This window comes from Mchenga conophoros, linkage group LG9 (assembly GCF_057382185.1).
Source record: "Mchenga conophoros isolate Kocher_MC1m ecotype Shallow Benthic linkage group LG9, M_conophoros_male_GT1.1, whole genome shotgun sequence".
NCBI lineage: Eukaryota > Metazoa > Chordata > Actinopteri > Cichliformes > Cichlidae > Mchenga > Mchenga conophoros.
In genome coordinates this window covers 34,634,438-34,657,359 of record NC_140534.1, presented here as the reverse complement: position 1 = coordinate 34,657,359, position 22,922 = coordinate 34,634,438, and the positions used below count along the sequence as shown (strand labels likewise).

The following is a 22,922-nucleotide window of genomic DNA, read 5'->3' as shown; positions in this document are numbered from 1 at the left end:
TAACTGTGGACAATAACACCTGTGTTCCAGCAGCTTCTAATTCTTGGCAGATCTGCTTTTTGGTGATTCTTGGTTGACTCTTCACCCTCCTGACCAATTTTCTCTCAGCAGCAGGTGATAGCTTGCGTTTTCTTCCTGATCTTGGCAGTGATGAAACAGTGCCATGCACGTTATACTTACAAACAATTGTTTGCACTGTTGCTCTTGGGACATGCAGCTGCTTTGAAATGGCCCCAAGTGACTTTCCTGACTTGTCCAAATCAATAATTCGCTTTTTCAGATCTATGCTGAGCTCCATAGACTTTCCCATTGTAGCATTTGTGTCTAATGAGTACTATTTAACTGGCCTCAGAGAAGTCAGCAGCTGTGGTTACTCATAATCACTCACAAGAAGTTAAGAGGCCATGCTATGAAGCTCAGTTCACTGACAACTTTCTAAGTCACCAAAATTGCTAATTCATGTTGCTGTATGTCTATTACCCTGACTTTGACCCTGTTAAAATATCATTTTGGAGTAAAAGAAGAAAATCAGAGAAATCACCAAAAGAAGCCACCAAAACGTGTCCACTGAAGGGGAACAGAAATCCAGAGCTTAATAATGCAGAACCTGAAACAAGGATGGTTTTACACGATTTAAAGGAAAACTGGAGAATTGAGCAGAGAGGAAACTGTCATATGATGACACACTGGTTTAAAAAAACATAGTTCAGAACAGAGATGTTAAAAATGGGATTATCGTGGAGTGAATGAAACCACGGGGCGAGTTCTGTTACACTGTCAGAAATATGAGGCTGGAGGAGGGAAACTGACTGAAAACCTCACAGAGGTCAAAGAACGAGTTCAGTTTCTCCACACCAGCAGGTGGCGGTAAAGCACCTATTACTGTTTGACACCCGCCAGAAAACCGGAAGATGAGGGGAAAGGAGACGTCCGGCTGCATCGGCGAGGAGTTTCTCTCGGTTTCATCTGAAGGTAAGCACCGAGCTAACTTTAAGCTCAGTTAATCTTGGGTTTAGCTCCTGAGGAGGTCTTCTGCTGCTCTCCGCGGTGCTCCCGCTGTTGACTGCGGATGATGTCAAACTGATGTGTCGGAGGTCCCGACAAACCGGAAAATAAGGAAACCGGAAAACAAAACTCGGGGAACTTTCCATCTTTAAATGCAGGTTTCTTTATTCCACCCGACAGCCTGCAGGAGTGTCGTTCATGAGAAGGAAAAACGAGAGTTTTGAGTTTAACTGGTGACATTAAAGAAGCTGCCACTGCAGTATGGCTGTCCGCGCAGATGCCTGTTCAGAATCTGATTTGAGGCCCATCAGCGGGAATATGAGGGCTGAACAATTGAAATGCCTGACAAAAACAAAGCCCCGCTGTCCAGCTAGACTTATAACTGCTCCGGGCAGACCTGACTTCTTTATACGGGACAGCAAAGCCCCTCGTCGGCCAAATGGTTTTAGTGGGACAACGGTCGGATGAAAGGATGGAGAAAAAATCCTCCTGGTTAAAAAATAATTATTTAACCGCTGAAAATAAACATCAGCGATGCATTCAGTGCTGTCTTCATTCAGGATTTCAGCACTTGGTAATAACACAGCACAGCTGCTTCTGCTGGTAAAAGAGCAGTGCGTCGTTGCATGTAAGGCTTTTTAAGCTGTTTATTGATGGCTAATAATAATTTTCATTAGTCTGAATGTATTGAACAGTGAAATTTTCATGGGAAGGCGCAGGAACGCCGTGAATGACCACAAATGTAAACTTACTCTGAACGCGTTCTTAAAAACTCTGAAAAGCTGTGACACGTTTTGATGTTAAAGAGAACAAGCCTGCTGCCATATGCATTTAGTACATACGTGTTATTCTGTGAGCATTCTTTGGATATATTACACGTATGTGCAGCATGCCTGCAGTTCTCCAAATGTGTTGATCATGAAAACAAATGTAATGACCCATCAGATTAACTGCAGTCGAGTGAGCCGTAATCTGTGATTAATCCTCTGTGGTACCGTCTCACCTCATGTGTGCCTCCCCGACCTCACAGAGGGCGCGACGACACTAAAAGAATAAAAGACAAACGTGGCGTGGAAGCATTTTTCACTCAGGACTGATGTAGCTGACGCAGAGATGAAACAGGCAAACATTTATTTTTCTGTTTAGATCTGCAAAGTCAGCCATCTCCAATGTAGGCGAACTTAAACAGCTGTTTCTCTGCGTGTGTTTTACAAAAAAATGAAGTATAATTAAATTAATCTGAGTTATGTTTGCACAGAAACAGCTTCAACCAGCTGCTTTTTTACTTTTAGGCATTTCAGAGACTTTTTGACTTGTACTCGAGTACTGCAGTAACATCTGTACTTCAGCTTGAACGAAGAATGTGCGCACTGTTTCCACCTGTGCCGACAGGAACAGAAATATAAGTGATCATTTCCTGCTGTTCTGTTATCAGCTCCTGGCACTTCATGCTTTAGCACTTGAATACAATTTTAACTCAAAACTAAAATCATCCTGGACAAAAGAAGAAAAAACCCTGACGTTAGATTTATTTCACAGTGTTTTTGTAAGTAAAGCAGACATGGAGGTCGCGTCTGCTGTGTGGAGCTGCCTCAGGTTCGTCTGTATGGACTCTGCTCATCTGAGTGCAGATGGCAGAAGGTTGTTTTGACATTTTTTACAGGCACCTGCACAGTCAGCTACACTGTCCTTTAACGTTACAGCAGGAGAAACTCAACAGCAGACCTGCGTATGTTCACTGATTGTAGGCAGATAAATCAGTCAGTGCTGCATAAAATATTAAAAACACGACTCTTTGTCAGATCTTCTGCTGAAGGAGGAGAATTTAAGTCTTTGGATTATTGTGGCTCTAAAGTCACAGGAAAAACTGAAGAAACGAATTATGTTTATTTGTTGTTCTGTTTCTGTGCCCCAGCTGATCAGCAGGAGGAGAAGAGTCTGACGGAGCAGCGGAGGAACGTTTTGGACTTGGCTCAGCCGCTACAGAGGAAACAATGAGCTCGGTGAGGAAAATGTCACCGTTACAGAGTTTGTGCTTCATCAGCTGCTGCTGCTCTTATTATGGTCACAGCTGTTTAGCATTACTGTTAGATGTCATGCTCCAGCTGTTTATTCTGCTCTGCCAACTTTGCTGCTGATCACAGCATGTGAATTTTAACCTTCACATGAAACAAATCTCTGCGAGTGCTTTTTTTTTTCCATCGGTGCCATCTCAGCAAACCTGTCACTGACCGATGAGTCTGTGTGTTGTTGTAATTTCTTATTATCAAGTTGTAAAAATGGTACTTTGAGAGGATTTTAACTCATTCACTGCCATTGACGTCTATAGCCGTCAATGGCAGTGAATGAGTCAATGGGTTTAACTCATTCACTGCCAATGGCTGGCAGTGAATGAGTTAAGTTGACCTCACTACATGTTGTCCTATATCTGAACACTATCAGCACCTGGTAACAAATGGGGAATAAAACATTTGTGTTAGTGGATCTAACATTGTCAGACTCTCATACGATGTGAGAACCTCATCAAAGTGTTTCTCAGAGGAAACGTGTGACGTTAGCTGGCTCGTTGTCCAGAGACGGGAATATCACACGACCGATCTTTTCCTGTGTGAGGGCCCTGACTTCAGCTCAGGACACGAGACTTTGGGTGAGTGAACAGTGGGAGGAGAACCAGATGATCCAAATGTAAATGTATAAATCATAATACAGTCTGAAAGAACTATTTGTGATCTTTAAATTGAAACTAGAGATGGCACGATACCACTTTTTTATGTCCAATACCAACATCATAAATTTGGATATCTGCCGATACCGATGTGAATCTGATGTAGTGCTGGGGCGGGGCCTGCGGTATCGTGCCCTGCCAACTTAAATATGGTGCTAGGTCCTGCAGCTCTGTGTATCCAGCAACCGTACTGAATAAAGAGATGCTTAAAAGCATGAATGTGTCATCGGGTCTGACGTGGTGTATTTAAAGTGGATTTTATAATCAATTAAACTGTTTTTTAAATATCTTGCTGCATTTTGTATAAGTTCATTCTCAAGTTTAAAAAAAAAAACAATGTGTAACTAACACTTCTCCATACATTGTTTTTTTTTAAATCCTAAATTTAGGTGTTTAGTCAGAAATCTGCAATATTCTAATTCTGTTGGAAAATAACAGGTTAAGTAGGAAGTCTGGGGTCAGTAAATCCTGGTGGACTGACAGTCTCAGCTGTACTAACAGATATTACCAAACTAACATGTTTAAACTACGTTAGAAAACATAAAAACGTGCAGACCTGATAAACTTTCATTACCGTTCTCAGTGTGCTAGCTTAGTGTTAGGCACTGCGGCTGGGCATGATTTGATGTAAATAACATGAAAAATGAGAATCTGTTACAAAGCATACTGTAAAGTGCACTGCAGTGTCCAGACTGAACAGCCAGTGATCTTTACAGCAGAATGGATGATGCGATGTACATTTCTTGCTGTCGGTTGCCGTGGATTCTGTGTCCCCCACAGTCAGGCAGTATGTGAGGTCAAAGGCCGCCATCTCTGACTTCTCCAAGTTGCTCCTCGTCGGCGATCTTAGGAAGTGCAGACACATGCTCTGCCTTTTTTTGTGAAACAGTGGTGTTGACAGTCAGAGATGGAAGACAGGGTGCACAGCTCTGATGGTCTGTGTTGTCAGATGTGATGATTCATGTGCTGAGGTGTTTTGTTTTTTTCTGTTCTCAAACTGATCTCCCTGTTGGAGCTCAGTTTGGGGGCAGTTCTTTTTTTCTCCTTGTCTTTCCTCATGTTGTGCATGAGGAAAGACAAGGACCGGCCAGTGCTACCAGCCTGACCCGTCTCCCCAATGTGATGTTTGTGCATTTTATGTATGGTCGGCAAGGTATCGTCTATTTTAATTGCCCCGTGAGGATAAATAACATCTTTTTGACTTTGACTAATCAGGAGACGTCCGTCTGGGGTCATCATTCTGCATCCTCCTAAAATCCAGGATGAGTTCTTGGTTCTTGTGATGTTCAGTTGCAGGTCAATATCTGGATGTCTCTTAGCCCTGTGAAGTGAGACCTACAACGTTTGTGTCATCAGCAAATGAATTGAAGTGTTGCTCTGGCAGGCTCTAACACAGTCATGGGTATGTAAAGAGTAAAGCAGTGGTCTCAGTAAACAGCTTTGAGGGAAACCGGCTGTATAAAAGGATCGGACATTTCCCGTTCCTGCAATACTGTCGGTGCTGTGCTTTTTTGGAAATCGAATTTCCCAGAGGAACCCACCCGAGGGATTAATAAAGTTCTATCTAATCTAATCTAATCTAATCTATTGTTTTGAATGAGGTTAATGGAAATGACGTAGGCATGAGTTTGCGCTGCTACTCCAGAGGGAGAGATAGTACTTCCAGGTCAGCTTGTTGTCGCCTCATCGTGTGAGGTGCATTCCTGTGTTGAGTAAATGACCTTAAATCTGTTTGTTTGCCGCAGCTTGAATTACTTTCTAGTGAGTTGTAGCTGCACATTTTCACATAGTGATTGAAGGCATGTGCTGCCGCCGCCATAGTGTAGTAATTTTATTCAGCCACACGATGGTAAAATGGTAAATGGCCTGTATTTATATAGCGCCTTACTAGTCCCTAAGGACCCCAAAGCGCTTTACATATCCAGTCATCCACCCATTCACACACACATTCACACACTGGTGATGGCAGCTACATTGTAGCCACAGCCACCCTGGGGCGCACTGACAGAGGCGAGGCTGCCGGACACTGGCGCCACCGGGCCCTCTGACCACCACCAGTAGGCAACGGGTGAAGTGTCTTGCCCAAGGACACAACGACCGAGACTGTCCAAGCCGGGGCTCGAACCGGCAACCTTCTGATTACAAGGCGAACTCCCAACTCTTGAGCCACGATGGCGCCAAAGTCCTTTTAATGATGGTTCGAGCCAGGGAATGTCTGCTTGTAGTACTACACTACCACTGTGTTTAATATGAGTTCTCTGTGTGTTTGAACCAAGGTGATACTTACGTAATTTAAATGATTATATATTATGCCATGGACATGCACAGATGGATGTGTGGGTCTATCTTAGATATTTTTGAGTTTACATGAGTTGAACCACTGCTGCTGTAATATGTTTGCTCTAATGGCAACTTATTTGTTACTACAGACTACTGGCAACACTGAGCATTAAGCATTATTAATAAACCAGCTCAGGGCTCGCAAAATCGCTAAAGTGGAAGCCTCTTGGCTTCAATCATGCCGATACACCAAAGAAAGAACTTAACCTCAACACCGGTGCTGAGTCGAACAGTTTTTAAGAAAGTCTTTTATCCAGATGCAGATGTGGTGGAGAAGCCCTGGTGGTGCTGCTTGTTTGTAAGGATGTCTGGAGGGTGGTGTTGAAGATGAAGAAGACCCACGTGTAGTTCTCGCTTTGCACCAGATGACTCAGTGTAGTGTGTGCTGTAGCAACAGCATCCTCAGTGGGTCTCTTACCCCAGGATGCATGTTGATGTGGATCGAAGGAGGCCACTTTAATGTGCTGAAGAACCAGTTTGGCCTCAGAGCGACTGGTCAGGGGCTGGCTGCTTTGGCACCGGGATGATGATTTAGAACTTTAAACAGACTGCAATGGTCAGTTGCGACCAGGAAGCTGGTCAGCACAAGATTGCGTGTTCCTGCAGAGTGAGAGTGTGGGCACAGCAGGCTGGCTGGCAGGCTTTTGCCTCCTTGAGGCAAAAACCTTTTAACCAAACTCGTCATTCAAGGTTGTCCAAGCTGTGATGTTGTCAATACAGTGGATATATAAATAAATAGAAACTTTATTGATCCCACTAAGGCAAACTTTTGTGTTATGGCAGCATTATAAAGAGTAAAAGTAGTACTGTGTACAACAAACAACAATCAACAACACAGTCTCTCTATGTTTGTCCTTTCACTGCCTCTGTTTGTATCTCTCTCTCTGCAGGACCAACAGGCACCGAGAAGTCCGCGCCCTCAGGAGGCTGATGAAGCTCACAGAAAAGAGGACGACAAAATATACAGATGTGATGAGTGCGGGAAGCCTTTTACTGCAAAGATTTTCCTAAAAAGACATCAAATCATCCACACCGGGGAGAGTCCGTTCAGGTGTGAGTTTTGTGGGAAGTATTTTTCCAAGGCTGGAAATTTGACAAGACACCGACTCATCCACAGCGGAGTGAAAGCGTTCAGATGCAACTTGTGTGGAAAGTCTTTTACTCAGAAGAGTGACCTAAAAAATCATCAACTCATCCACAGCGGACTTAAAGCATACAGCTGTGATCAGTGCGGGAAGCGTTTTACAAAGAAACAGAGCTTGGAAAATCATAAGCTCCTCCACAGCGGAGTGAAACCGTACAGCTGCGATCAGTGTGGGAGAACCTTTGCTCGCAGGTATACGTTAAAGAGTCATCAACTCACCCACTCTGCGGTTAAGGCGTACAGCTGTGACATGTGTGGAAAAACCTTCAGGCAGATGGGGACCCTAAATAAACACCAACGCATTCACACTGGACATAATGTGTACTGCTGTGACCAGTGTGGGAAACGCTTTGTCACATACTACAACTTACACATTCACAAATTTACCCACACTGAGGAGAGACCTTATAAATGTGACCTGTGTGAAAAGGCTTATAAAGATCCAGATTACCTGAAAGTGCACCAACAGATCCACACCAGAAAGTGCACTTACTGTGAGGTATGTATTTATATTTTCACATTTCTATGCTCGTTAAATTTTGTTAGCATGTTTGCAAATGTTTGGTGGCCGTGGTCGGTGACATAATGTCATGTGGTTGGAATTGGGCCTCGACTGCTGGGTGTTTTTGATTGTCCGTCTCTCCCAGCATGCAGCTGAAACCATGAATGATCCTTCCACAGGTTCTTGAAACATTTCACAACCTTGACTTAAGTTGGGTCTTAAATGTTTTTTGCCCTAGTTCACACTCTACATCTTTAACCAAAAGAAAAAAAGTGTTCAAGTTGAATTTTAGTCAAATAAATAATTTCTGTTTGTTTGGGATGAGGAGGCGACTGCATGGCTGAGAGCAGCCGGCCTGGGTTCAACTCTTCACTTTACCCTAAAGAATAAGGCCAGAAAAATCCCATTCATTTAAACTGGTCTTACCTCTGATTTTGCTCCAGTGTCCTGCGTTATGAAACACTGCGCTGTTTTTAGATCTTGACTTGAGCTGAACTAAACAAATTTTTCGATATAGCAGGAAAGGACATGGGTTGATTTCATTTATAGCTGAAAAACATCAAATCGCTTTAGCAAAAATAAATGTTTAAAAAGTAATTTTGTGCTCTCAATTTTATTTTACAATAGCTGGAAACTGAACTGAGATCTGCTGAAAATCTGTTCCAACAGTTTAATATTGCACTAACCAACAGTATAATGATGTGACCGATAATCAGTCATTGCCTCCTACCTGACCCCCTCAGCGTGAGCTGATTTGTTTTTGTTCTTTTCGAACACTGACTTTAGAATACTTCAAATTTTCCTTCATAATATGGACATTTTCAGAGTCACAGGTCTCTGAATTGCATACAATCCATGAGCACAAACTTTTGTTCCAAAGTTTTTCCTGATGGAGCAGATCAATCATCCAATGCTGGTTTCTGTTCTTTTGCGTCATAGAAATTAAGTTGGTGCAATTCCGCTGTAACCGTATCTTGTATCCCTTCGTACTGATGCACAAATTTGGCTATAAAAAAATCATGCTGAAGAAGAACTGATTTTAGTCAATCTTTTCTTTCAGACCTGAAAATGTCACTTGGATATCTCCGTATTTATCTGCAGGGTTTTGACACCTTCACTGACACTGCTGCTCTCAAAGTCATTCGCTGTAAAGCCAGTTTGCCATTTTGTAATGTTGACTGAATGTATGCTGCATTACATTCAAGAAAAAAATGATGAATGAGCTTATTTAAACTATGTATTTATAGAGAAATGCATATTGCCATTTAACCAACAGCTGTCACTGTGTCTTTTGCAGAGTGAACCCAGTGGATCCGGTCCTGAACCCTGCCATCACTGCGGAGCTGGGAAAGCGTTTCGATGTGACGTTTGTGGAAATACTTTCAAGAAGAAATCGGGCCTGAAACTGCATCAGCGCAGGCACACTGGACTCAAACTGAGCTACTGCAGAGAGTGTGGGAAAAGCTTCCCCATGCCAAGTGCATTAAAGCGCCATGAACTGATCCACAGTGGGGTTAGGAAGCACCTCTGTGACCAGTGCGGGTCATCCTTCATCACTGCAAGTGACCTGAAGAAGCATGAACGAATCCACACAGGAGAGAAACCATACAAGTGCAGACATTGTGAGAAAAGCTTCACGCACTCGATTAATCGTTACCGTCACGAATGTAAACACGTTGAAGTGAACGACAGCAGCAGTCACAGGTCATTATAAAGTGTGGACATGTATCTCGGGGTCTTGTTCACGAGTGATGGGAGAAGGGAGCGGGAGATCGACAGACGGATCGGTGCGGACGCTGCAGTAATGCGGACGCTGCACCGGTCCGTCGTGGTGAAGAGGGAGCTGAGTGTAAAAGCGAAGCTCTCAATTTACCGGTCGATCTACGTCCCTGCTCTCACCTATGGCCACGAGCTGTGGGTAGTGACCGAAAGAACGAGATCGCGGATACAAGTGGCGGAAATGAGCTTCCTCCGAAGGGTGGCTGGCCTCTCCCTTAGAGATAGGGTGAGAAGTTCGGCCATTTGGGAGGGGCTCAGAGTAGAGCCGCTGCTCCTCCACATCGAAAGGAGCCAGCTGAGGTGGTTCGGGCATCTGACAAGGATGCCCCCTGGGCGCCTCCTGGGTGAGGTGTTCCAGGCATGTCCCACCGGGAGGAGGCCCCGAGGCAGACCCAGGACACGCTGGAGAGATTATATCTCTCGGCTGGCCTGGGAACGCCTTGGTGTTCCCCTGGATAAGCTGGAGGAGGTGGCTGGGGAGAGGGAGGTCTGGGCCTCTCTGCTTAGGCTGCTGCCCCCGCGACCCGGCCCCGGATAAGCAGAAGATGGATGGATGTTGTTAGTCAGCCATGGCTCAGTACTTGGTGACTTTGTTAAATAATAATGAATCTTTTCTGCAGTTAAACCAGTGCTATAAAAGTCATTTTAGTTGGTGGGACACAAGCAGCCCAGAAAGAAGCACTGAATCGTTTGTGTAAAAACTTGTAAATTGTTCCCTCAAACTTTCCCCCCTTTTTTAGTGTATAAAGGTTTGTGTGCATTTCTTAAACTATCCATATCAGCATCTGACAACATGGCTTCACGGTTCAAAAAACACTGTAAAAGACGCTGCTTGGAATATTGTTTGTGTCTGCAAATGAGATTGGAAGGAGCTTTGTGGAGGTGCCGGCCTGTTACTCATCATTCTGCAGAGATGCCAAAAATGTCCTCTGTTATCAACTGGTGGGGTCGAGGCTCTGTATACGCCGCTGTTTTTAAAAACTGGATTCTCCAGCTGAAGACAAAATCTGAAAGGTTAACCGGTGCTCTTCTTCTTAAAACTGATGGTGATGAAGATGTAGTTGTTGTAACTGTTTGATTTTCAAGACCATGAAAAAAGATTTTTAGATCTTCAGCTGTGTCGTGTCGATTTTTCCTTTCCTGTTTTTATTCTGTTTCTGTTTACTGAATCTATTTCACAACTTTATAAGTTATTTGGCACGAGTTACTTTTTATTTCTGTACAGCACTTTGGTCAACGTTGCTGTTATGATTAAATGTGCTATATAAATACAAATGCTCAACGATAATTTTGTGAAAATCCTGCAAATGCTAAATCGTGTATGAAGTTTATCTTATGAAAACAGTTTGGTGTGAAAATAAAAGCTTTGAGCCACGATGTCGCTTCTTGTATTTCAGACTCTTGACCTAAAATTTCAGAATCAGAATACTTTATTCATCCCTTTTGCTGCAACACAGTAAGAACAATAACAGACTAAAATGGATTAAATAATACAATATAGTACAAAGTCGCAAAATATGACAAACAGCTATAATATAACAATTAGCTCAATTATAAATATCCCTGCTGTGGGGTAAACCATTAGATGAGAGCTGAGGGTGCGAGCGGGCTGAAGCTTTAGTAAGAAAGTAAAGTTTATTTCGGCGATCGTGGCTCAAGAGTTGGGCGTTCGCCTTATAATCGGAAGGTTGCCGGTTCGAGCCCCGGCTTGGACAGTCTCGGTCGTTGTGTCCTTGGGCAAGACACTTCACCCGTTGCCTACTGGTGGTGGTCAGAGGGCTCGGTGGCGCCAGTGTCCGGCAGCCTCGCCTCTGTCAGTGCGCCCCAGGGTGGCTGTGGCTACAATGTAGCTGCCATCACCAGTGTGTGAATGTGTGTGTGAATGGGTGGATGACTGGATATGTAAAGCGCTTTGGGGTCCTTAGGGACTAGTAAAGCGCTATATAAATACAGGCCATTTATTTATTAAGCACTTTTCATAAACAGGCAGTCACAAAGCACTGTACACAATGGTTAAAATAAACAAATATATCAGGAGGTTCATGTTTAACATCTAGCTTCATACAAGCTTTCATCAGGGTGTCACTCATGGCTGGACCATCATAATAAAAGTTTTTAGTTCATTAAAATGCTTTTAAAGCTCCAGTTTTGCTCCTGTAAACTTAAGTTTGTTTTCTTTAACCTTGTAGTTCACTTTTATTGAATGATTGACGCTCTGTTGTCTGTTACTGTCTGTTTGTCCTGATCTTTCACTCAGTATTTTCAGTTTTGTTCTGGACTTGTTTGTTATTTCTATGAAAGTACAGATATGTATGTCCTGTTATTTTCCCGTGTCACTGCGATTCTTGTAATTCTTGTTTTCTGGTTTGTTTGTTTCTTTTGTCCTTCTCCTCCGATCTGTCTCTGTGTGATGTGATTAGTGTCCTCATGTTTGTGTCCCTGTATCTGTCTTGTGTCCAAATCTTTTTTAAGTGATGTTACATCAGTGTGCTCACAGACATTCACCTTTCTCCAGTGGTTCCCAAACGTTTTTTGCTCCTTTGTTTTACAAGAAAAATGTTCTGACTATCTTCAGGTTTTACAGGCTTACATACACACAGTTACTGTCCCTCCATTTACAAAGGCAGAGGCATCATGGTGTAATTATTTTACGTGCTGTTTTTTTCCTGTGTAATAATGTTCAACATTGCTGTCAATACATTTTTCAAAAAATGCCTCTCTGTGCAAAATGGGTTCAAAAACATAAACAGCTGTGGGATCCTGTTTGTCTGTGATTTAAACAGCCCAGCGCTGCTCCCGACACAGGGAAACTAATTCTGCAGGGAGACCTACCTCGGCACTTGTGCAGGTGAAGCCAAAGGGAAGATTTGCTTCACCATATTTTCTAGTCTTTGGCTTAGAATGAAGTTGGTTTGGAAACATATTCAGCGACGCTTCATCTCCTGCTTTGCGTTTCTGTGGGAGCCCCGTCAAAAACCTGTCAATTATGCTAGCAGTGTCCAAGAGTTCTTTCTTTTTTCTTTTCATGCCGCGCCCTCCCTGCAATGGCTCTGCGCCCCCCCTAGGGGGCAGGCCCCACACTTTGGGAACCTCTGCTGTGCAGTATGAACATTTGTCTTGTAAAACAAAGGGGGGCCTTGCAAAAAAACATTTGGGAACCACTGGTGTACAGGAACATCTGTGCCGAGTAGTCTGGAAGTCCCGAGGTCAAAATGGGAGATGCCCCCAAGGGTGGTGGAGAATGACCGAGCTAAGATCCTGTGGGACTTCCAGATACAGACGGACAAAATGGTGGTGGCTAACCAACCGGACATAGTGGTGGTAGACAAACAGAAGAAGACGGCCGTAGTGACCGATGTAGCGGTTCCGAATGACAGCAATATCAGGAAGAAGGAACACGAGAAGCTGGAGAAATACCAAGGGCTCAGAGAAGAGCTCGAGAGGATGTGGAGGGTGAAGGTGACAGTGGTCCCCGTGGTAATCGGAGCACTAGGTGCGGTGACTCCCAAGCTAGGCGAGTGGCTCCAGCAGATCCCGGGAACAACATCGGAGATCTCTGTCCAGAAGAGCGCAGTCCTGGGAACAGCTAAGATACTGCGCAGGACCCTCAAACTCCCAGGCCTCTGGTAGAGGACCCGAGCTTGAAGGATTGAGCACCCACAGGGGCGAGTGGGAGATTTATTTTTAATATACGATCTTGATCTTTTAACCCTTACCTAACTTAACATTTGTGTATGGACAAGAAATAACGCCCTGAAATGGGGTTTTATTAACATGAGATGTAAGTTTGACGTAAGGTGCTGCTAAGAGTTATAAAACACTAACAAAAGCCATCCCAGTCCCTTTGAAATCAATGATTAAAGAAGACATTGTGCACTCTAAAAATCCTCCTGGACTGAGACAGCTCTGGACAGCTGGTGTTGACTTTGGTGGCAGCAGGTTTAGCGAGATCAGATTTTTGATAACATTTCCATAAACTGGTTAAAGGAAATTATATTCTAAAAGAATTTGAGGCTATGGAAGTTAAACTGATACGAAGAAAGTGTATTTTACTTCCCCTTCCCAGTAAAGAAAAACAGGTTAATTTTAAAGTCATAAATGAGATTAACCCAACAGATTAACTGAAATTTAACCCACATGCAAACACCTGTGGATTCTCTGAAAATGACATTGAAAGTTTGGATCACTTGTTTTTCTATTGTGAATCAGTGCACTCCTTTTGGACTGACATGTGGAGCTGGCTACAGTCCAGGGGGATTCAGTTACCACATTTGACTGTAGTTAAATTTGGGATGGTTGCTGAGAACCCAAAGTTAGACTTGGTGATTGGGACTGTCTTGTTACTGGGAAAGTTTTATTCACAAATGCAGACATTTCAAGCTAAACCATGTGTAAACAGATGGCTGGATGATTTTAAACTCTCGAGTAAGTCGCTGAAACACATAAATGAAAAGAAGGCCCCTAAACTTATATTTCTATTCAATAAGTTCTATTTATGTTAAAAGGAGGCCTCCTCTCTATCTGAGATGTGGATCATGATTTCCCTTTCTGTTCACACTGTTTGTGTCTATGTTCTCACATTCTGCATCTTTTTCTTTCTTTCTTTTGTTATTTCTCTTGTTGTAATGCTCAACCGTTTATATTTAGATGCATGGATAAATAATGGTGCCTTACATGTTTATATTGTTGTTGACAAAAAAAGTTCATTTTAAAAAAACAGGCTCGGCCTCTTTTTCGAGTCACGTGTCCAAACAGCATCGAATCAAAGCAGATCAGGAAGAAGGGGGCGGAGCAAAGTGTGTGTACGGGACAGGAGTCGAGCAGAGAGAGCTGCTTTGTCATGAAACGGGAGTAAAGTAGTGAACTTAGAGGAGAGAAACAAACTAAAGTATCGATCATAAACCACTACCAACGTCCTGATCGATATCTGCATCGATCTGCCCACCCTTGTCTCCTGGATCGTAGCTGAGATCAGCGTGAACCACGTGGGTCTCTGCTCCCTGATCTGTTTCCTGTGTTTGGAAAGAGTTGCAGCTTCATCGCGGAGTTTCTCTCGGTTTGTGGGCTCATCTAAAGGTAAGCACCGAGCTAACTTTACTGTGAGTTCAGTTCATGTTGAGTTTAGCTCCTGAATGAGGTCTTCTGCTGCTCTCCTCGGTGTCTGTTCACAGTTTATTGTGAACACGTTGAGAGAAGAGTGAGAGAGTGTTTGGAGAAAAACACCAACTAATCATTAGCTCAGCATGCTGGGAGAAGTTGGAGCAGAAAAGTCTTTTCATTGTCCCTGCAGCTGTTTTTCTGCCTGCACCAAACCTCTACAGCAGAGGCATTCAGCTAAATTTTGAGGATGTTCTGTTAGAGAAAATCTTCCCAAGCAGAGGTCCGGGACATCATAATGTCTAACTTGCGTTATGATTGTGATACAGAAGCGGCCTATTTTTTTTAATCAATATCTGAATGTCTGAACAATAGACTATCAAATAAATGAAAATACAAGTTAAAAACATTTTTAAATGATTGTGAACACTGAGACACACAGTAGACCTACATTAGATATAGGCTTTCAGTTTAAAATGAATTCGAGAAAATAAAAAACAAAATGCTTAATTTCAGAAAAAGTAGCAGCAGTTTGAGTTTCCCTTTTTCTTTACCTTTCACATCTTGATTAAGAGTCTCAATAAATTTTTCAACAAATGACATTAAAATTCTTATCAATTGTACAGTTTCTCTTTCTTTCCCCCTTATATTTCACTTCCCCACTTTCTGTTGTTCAGTGAGAGACTTGAGCTTCAGTTTGTCCTACCAGGATTTTAAATGTGGGCTGGAGTGCTGTCAGGGCCATACACATGTGTAGGTGCTCATTGGTGAGCCGTGGACAATATTTAGTGTTTATTATGTTCATTGTGGAGAAAGCTGCATCACAGCTGTATGTGGAGCCAAACATGGTCAACATGTACAGGGCTACTGTCCTCAGATTTGGGAAAGCTGTCTCAGAGACCATTTGGAGGCAGAAAGTGGCAGGTTCAGTTCTTCCAAACTGCTCTCTCAGGGCCACATCTGCTTGGAGATCAACCCGTTGCATCTGGAGAGGCCCAGTATTTGCCTCCTTGAAGTGCTGTGTGACTTCCTTTGAGATGAGAAATGGGTTCTTTATGAACATGGTGAGCTGCTGTCCAAATCTGACCCTCTTACTATCAGCTCACCTTCAGTTTTTCAGATCTTTTCTCCAGTTTGTGTACAAACGTTTCTCACCACTGTTGTTAACTGGAGGCTGACACACTGACTGAAGACATTTAGTCTGAGTAGATTTGAACTTTCCTTCTTCATTGTTTCCATCTTGCTTTGACTGCAGCTGTAACAACACTGATTCCAGCAGGATTTGTAAAAAGCATTTTGACAGACACACAAAGCTGGACAGCTTTTGTTCTGAGTCCAAGATCTTAGAAAGAAAGTGACTGGACGTCTGTAAGCTTTTTTAAACGTTTCACCTCTCATCCAAAAGTGGCTTTTTCAGTTCTAAAATCAAATGGTGGAGAGTCCCAGGCATTTAAACCCTTGTGGGGGTTGTCAACTGAGCCAATGTGTGGAAAAATGTGTGTGTCAGCAGGTCCTGAGTGAAACCTTTGTGAGACCCTGTTTCACTCTATCATGTAACTCGGTGCTGTCCCTGTTAAAGAGCCAAGAGCCTTTCTTTCCACTTCCTCCATGTAAAATAAATTGATGAGATTTTTTGCACTAATAAAGTTGTAGAGTGGTAAAGTATTTTGCCTCATCAGTTATATCGTTGCTGCAAATTTTCAAATATATATAGTGATAAAGATTTTTGGCCATGTTGCCCTGGTTGCTTCTGGGGTTTCACCTTGAAGCTTCATAGGTATTGTTGTCACTGAGTGTAGTAATGTTTATTTGCTCTGCTTCTTCTTGTCAGGGATAAAATACATATCTATACTTTTGTGTCCCAGCTGAGTAACAGGAGGAGAAGAGTCTGGTGGAGCAGCAGAGGAACAGTTTCAGCCATTTGGATTCAGCTCAGCCACTACAGAGGAAACAATGACTTCAACACAGGAGGTGAGAAAAGTATCTCAGTTACACTGTTATTGAAACTGTGCACAGCTGGTTGTTAACAGCAGCTTTATCTTTTCCATCCTGGGCTCCTCCACACATGCAGAAGCTACATTCACAAACAAAAACAAAGATCATATTTTATCAGCGCACATTGAAAAGTTGGACTCAGAATTGATCACACAGTAAACATTTTTTCTCCTGTGATCAATATTTCTTCAATAATGTAATTTTGATTACAACTCTCATTCTGTAACATGATTGTAATGTGAGACTATCACCAGAAGGTGGTGATAACACACCTACAATGTGTTTGGTGACGTCTATGGTAATAACAAGATCAGACTAAGCAACCTGGTTAAAGTGTCTGGTCAGATTTCAGGGAGGTCTCGGGTCCAGCTTGTGGACGTCTATAAAAGGCAGGTGCTGAGGAAGGAAACCTCTGTCATGTTGTGTTCAGATCAGCCTCTAATGACTTTCAGCTGCTCTCATCAGGTCGTTGTTATAAAGAGACATAGATTGTCTTTTGTACCAAGTGCTATTATCATGGTTAATAACACTAAACCATAAGTGTTGTTGCCATTGCACACTGTACTTTTTTTGGTGATAAAATTTAGGTTGTTGTCTTGGGGCTTATTTTTGTGTTTGTTGTGTTTGTTTGTTTTTATATCTCTGCATGGACAAATCAATCTCCCACTGGGGACAATAAAGTTACCATTGTCTGTGATTCCACTCATGGAGGGAGTTTCAGTTTGTTCCACGACTGCATTTCACTCACCAGCGCTCTAGACTAACTGCACTGGTGCGCCTAACTTTGTTTCTTAGGTGCACCCAAATTACTTGTTCATTTAAAACAAAAAACAAAAATTGCTGTCCATACAGACAATATTGATTTGTAAATGATTAACTAACAATCTTTTCAACACAAAGTTCTTTATCTTTGATCTACAACAAAGATAAGTTACTGAAAAAGTAACTTATCTTAGTGCTTAAAGTGCTTTGGCACTCTTTGGTTACAATGTAGACAGTGTTAAACTTAATCATCACGTCGGCCTCACCTGACGACCGGTTTGCTGCTGCCTGCCGCTGAAAGGCAGTGGGGAGAGGGGGCAGTGCATTTATCGCAGCATATAATGTGTTTTCTGGATACACTGTGGGCAGCACGGTGGTTAGCACTGTTGCCGCACAGCAAGAAGGTCCTGAGTTCGATTCCACCATCAGGCCGGGGTCTTTCTGTGTGGAGTTTGCATGTTCTCCCCGTGTTTGCGTGGGTTCCCTCCGGCCTCCTCCTCCAGATACTCCGGCCTCCTGCCCACAGTCCAAAGACATGCAGTTTGTGGGGATAAGTTAACTGATAAATCCAAATTACCCATAGGTGTGAATGTGAGGGCGAACGGTTGTCTGTCCCTGTGTGTTGGCCCTGCGACAGACTGGCGACCTGTCCAGGGTGTACCCCGCCTCTCGCCCTCTGACAGCTGGGATAGGCTGCAGCACGCCTGGCGACCCTGGAAAGCAGAAGCGGATGGATGGATACACTGAGCTTTTTCAGCGTTCAGAGATTGATGGTTCCGTGTCAGAGCTGGCTATGAATTTCAGACGGATCAGGCCTTAACTTAACAGAAAAGTTATCAATAGTTCTTTTCCTATTACAGCTACATCCACGTCTGTCGTGCCTAGGCCACTCACTAGGGCTGGGTATCATCACTGATTTCTATAATCCATTCGATTCCCATTCACAAGGTCCCAATTTGATACAATTTTGCCTCAGACAGTCAGAAATATTATAATTCTGATCATTTATCAGTACTGATACATGTGTGACTTCATCAGAGGTGTGAGCATCACTGCAGATGTCTTTGTGTCAAAGTAACTGAGGATAAAATAGGGTTATCTGCTTTTTATGGCAGATGACCTTAAAAATATCCTGCAGTCGACCAAAAACTGAAGAAAACCATGAATCAACACATGAACATTACCTGATGCTGCTGCAGTGAAGCAGAGCAAAGTTACAGAGGTTTGATTACAGACACAGCTGAGCGTTTGTAATCTGTCATCATTTTAAAAAGTTTGCATTTGTTTGCTATTAAACAGCAGAAATGAGGCTTTTCTGTCAGAGGTCACTTTTGGAAAACAGGAATCGAACGCCTGGTGGCAGCGGTGCGGCCTAGGACTTTTATGTTTTTTGTTGCACCATTGAGAAATTAAGTCGCATCAGATTGCTCACACTCTGTGACCCTGCTCACTGCGCCTGTTTGTATCTCTGTCACTGCAGGACCAACATGGAGAGAGAAGTCAGCGCTCTCAGGAGGACGACAAACCTCACAGAAGAAAGAAAGAGAAAACATACAGCTGTGACGAGTGTGGGAAGGATTTTACTCTATCTGGAAACTTAAAAACACACCAACTCATCCACAGTGGAGTTAAAGCATTCAGCTGTGACTTGTGTGGAAAGTCTTTTACCCAGGCTTCAAACTTTAAAAAACACCAAGTCATCCACAGTGGAATTAAAGCGTACAGCTGTGACATTTGTGGAAAATCTTTTACACAGTCTTCAAGCTTAAAAACACACCAACTCCTCCACAGTGGAGTTAAAGCGTACAGCTGTGACATTTGTGGAAAAACTTTCAGCCAGTTAGGGTACCGAAATATTCACCTACGCATTCACACTGGACATAATGTTTACTGCTGTGATCAGTGTGGCAAACTGTTTACAACAGATGCACAGTTACAAAGCCACATGCTTTCCCACACTGAGGAGAGACCTTATAAATGTGACCTGTGTGATAAAGTTTTTAAACATCCAAATTACCTCAAATCACACCAACAGATCCACGCCAGAAAGAGACTCTACAAGTGCAGTTACTGTGAGGTATGTATTTTTCTTTTTACAGTTGCAGTTATTTTGAAGTATTATGTGAATGAAGTTTAATTTCAAAACTAAATGAGACATGAAAACTTCATGTACAGAATATTCAGTCAAATCTGACACAATTCTCCTGAAACTTTCCCGCTGTTGGAAAAAAGTAAAGTTCTAAAAGCTCCTCCCCTTTCTATGTTTCTAACATTCACACTCCAATGGATGCATCGGAGAGCAGCTTGGGGTTAGGGTCTTGTGGCATGCAGAGTGGAGCATCTAGGGGTTTAACAACCAGTCTTCCCATTAAGTAGATTACCTACAAATGAAGACTTAATGTTGTTCAGTAAGCTGAGCGTTATAATGTAAACAGTAAAATGTTACTGGATGTTGGCAGAGCTGCTCTTTATTTCAGGTGATGTTCAGGATAAAAATGTTAAAGGAGTTCCCCGACTTACACTGTCTTTGTGTCTTTGTTTAGAAGCAGAGCGACACAGATGGATCCAGTTCTCGACCCTGTCGTCACTGTGGTGGTGGGAAAGCGTTTCGCTGTGACTTTTGTGGAAAAACTTTCAGTTACCGAAGGAGCCTAAAAGTGCATCAACGTAGACACACTGGAGACAAAATGAACTACTGCAAAGAATGTGGGAGAGGCTTCCCCACATCAAGTGCATTAAAAAAACATGAACTCTATCACAGTGGGGTTAAAGACCACCTCTGTGACCAGTGTGGGTCATCCTTCACCACTGCAGATCATCTTAAAGACCATAAAAGAGTCCACACTGGAGAGAAACCATACAAGTGCAGACACTGTGACAAAACTTTCTCACGTTCATCTGGTTGTAACAGACATGAACTTACACACATTGAAGGGAACTTCAGCTGTGACCAGTGTGACAAGAGCTTCAAGAATTTCACTTCATACTCCAGACACAAACGATCCCACGCTGCAAATAAACTGTTTCACTGTTACCAATGTGCCAAAACATTCACTTCATTATCTGCTCTGCGCAAACATCAGCGTGATCATGCAGGACTGAAATCGCTGGATCACAATGAATCTGAAGAGACAGAAAGATCCTCTCCTGGTTTCAGGGTCAGACTTAAACACCTTGAGATCAGGCTCCACAGAGTTCAGCTGGAGTCTCCTGTAAAGAGTGCAGCTGATGTCACACTTGGATCTGATGAGGTAGCTCTGATTTCTGGATTTACAGTGAATAATCCTGGATGTTAAATTTAGAAATACTTTAGAAAAGTATTTTCCCCCTTCCTGATTTTATGTTTGCCACACTTAACTTGCTTCAGATCATTAAACAGACTTTTCAAACAGAATGCTTTCATCTATTAAGAGAAAGAAAACAACATATGGCCCTTTCTCCATATTTTCTTCTTTTTTCCCTTCACTGTGTTTCATTCTGTTTCTGTTGTCTGTGTTGATTTGAAGGGCTTTCATTTTAGGATGGATGAGCTGCTTACGTACCTACAGGTACAAGTAAACTCAACTGAACCTGAACGTGTCTGTTGCTTGCTGATGAATGTGACCACACTGACAAGTAGTTCCTACAGTTTGTATTTTTCTGTCATTTCTTAAAGATTGTCTTACCTGAATATAGAATCTCTCTGTCATGGTTTGATCAGTAAACCTCATCCAGCTGGCTGCACTGAGAGAGAACCTGCTATACTGTGCATGTATTCAATTTTCCATTAGATGTTGATGAATTCTTCTTTATTTTGTTGTATCCCTTCATGAACGTATAAAGGAAATAAAGGTTGAGATAATGCATGGTTTACTTCTGAACTATCTAGGGCTGCCTCGATTAGTCACGATAATGTCGACATGTCGTTTGAAGCTTTGTAAGATCCTGAAAGACGCACGGATAAGTAGTAGGATTTAAGAGTGTAATAACGGACTCAATCAGTGTGGTACAATTTCTTACTCTTAAAACCCCCAAATTATTGTCTAACATATACAGAACACTTTCTAAAATACAACAGTTTTTACTGCCCTATGCATAGCCAAGAAAACAGTCCTCATGAACTGGAAAAATATAAATAATCTTAATTCTAACCAATACAGAAACCATCTAATTGATCACATTAGTCTTGATACAGCCTCTGCCACCACTTTAGATCAATCCCTCTGGGTTACTTCCATCCGTCACCTAGTGGCGGTGGAGGGTCGTCCCGTCCCGAGGTCCCGCCTTCGCTACTGTGCTTGATATGGGGGTAGGGATGGGCTTAGGGGGTCTGGAGAGTCCCTAGAGATGTTTTCCCTGAAGCTTAACCTGGGGGTTGTGGTCATGACCTGGTTAGGGGCTCTGGTGGCTCTTGGATGGTGTTTTCCTTGTGGCTGCGTGCAGCAGGGGTGAGGAATGGTCTTGGCGCTATATAATAATAATAATAATAGTAACAATGATAATATATTTTATTTATAAAGTGCTTTTCAAGACACCCAAGGATACTGTACAATAGGATAAAACATAATAGAGCAATGACACAACTAGGGCTGGGCCATATACTGTTCACGGTAATACCGGTGTAATGTTGGGCAACGATAAGAAAATCAAATATGGCGATAGAATTTGGGTAAAACGTGCATGCCTTTGTTTACATACGCACATGGCGGCGACGCAGAATAAGAAGGGCGAAAGTGGATCGTTGAATGAAACGGATGAATCAAATTCAAATTTTATTTGAATCAGAACTGGTTTGTAAAAATGCTGCAGCTTCACTGGTGTGGAACTGGTTTAGCTTTCGTCCGTCAGACACACAACAAAGCACTATTTTTGGTAGCGCATGCTAGCGGGCCGTCGTTATTACCGTGTTGTTTGGAAAATACGGCGCACTTAAAATCAATCCTTTGATTTTTCTGAAAGTCGACAGAGCCCCTTATAATCCCGTGTGCCTTATGTATGAACTCTGGTTGTGTTTACTGACCTCGAAACTATTTTATGTACACGGCGCCCGAAAATCTGTTAAATGTTTTAGTACAACTTTGCTGAGCTACGAAGCCGCACCGCTTGATGGATTGTCGGAGCTTTACGGCTATCGTAGGCGGAGCCTCGCGGAGTGATACGTACTGTGCTTCAACATAATGTTACCGTATTGTGTGTGTATGACCTCGTTTTAAGTTTTGTGGATGTTATACATGGTTATGCTGAGGATGTGTCGGCCAGTTTCCACTGGAAATGCTTTTTGGTTAAACTGTCAGCAAAGAATTTGTATTTGCACTGTTAAATTTTTATAGAACTTTAATGCACATAAAAAAAACAGCTGCTTGTTTAAGTGGAAATACATTGATGGGTTTTATTTATTTTTTTGCACTAATAAAGTTGTGGAGTTGTAAATTATTTTGTCTAGTGTCAATTATATCGTCAGTTATATCGTTATCGCAAATTTTCAAATGTATATCTTGATGAATATTATTGGTCATATCGCTCAGCTCTAGACACAATGAAGAACAATAAAACAAAAGCACAAATAAAATTAACAAACAGTGGGTTCACAATGA

The 22,922-nt window shown here is 42.5% G+C and overlaps 1 protein-coding gene across 1 annotated transcript; it reads left to right on the top strand.

Moving 5' to 3' along the window:
• Positions 1–893: 893 nt before the first annotated feature.
• Positions 894–22,745, top strand: LOC146567765 (uncharacterized). The gene is made up of 7 exons (XM_085285873.1): positions 894–972; positions 2,921–3,008; positions 6,961–7,713; positions 9,014–9,420; positions 16,461–16,563; positions 18,830–19,426; positions 19,893–22,745. The coding sequence occupies exons 2-7, from the start codon at positions 3,000–3,002 to the stop codon at positions 20,643–20,645; spliced, it is 2,622 nt and encodes an 873-aa protein (XP_085141999.1). The 5' UTR covers positions 894–972; positions 2,921–2,999; the 3' UTR covers positions 20,646–22,745.
• The last annotated feature ends 177 nt before the right edge of the window (positions 22,746–22,922 follow it).

Coding starts and splice junctions, on each gene's coding strand:
- LOC146567765 (XM_085285873.1), top strand. Junction 7,714..9,013: donor GAAAGTGCACTTACTGTGAG/GTATGTATTTAT, acceptor TGTCTTTTGCAG/AGTGAACCCAGTGGATCCGG. Junction 19,427..19,892: donor ACAAGTGCAGTTACTGTGAG/GTATGTATTTTT, acceptor GTCTTTGTTTAG/AAGCAGAGCGACACAGATGG.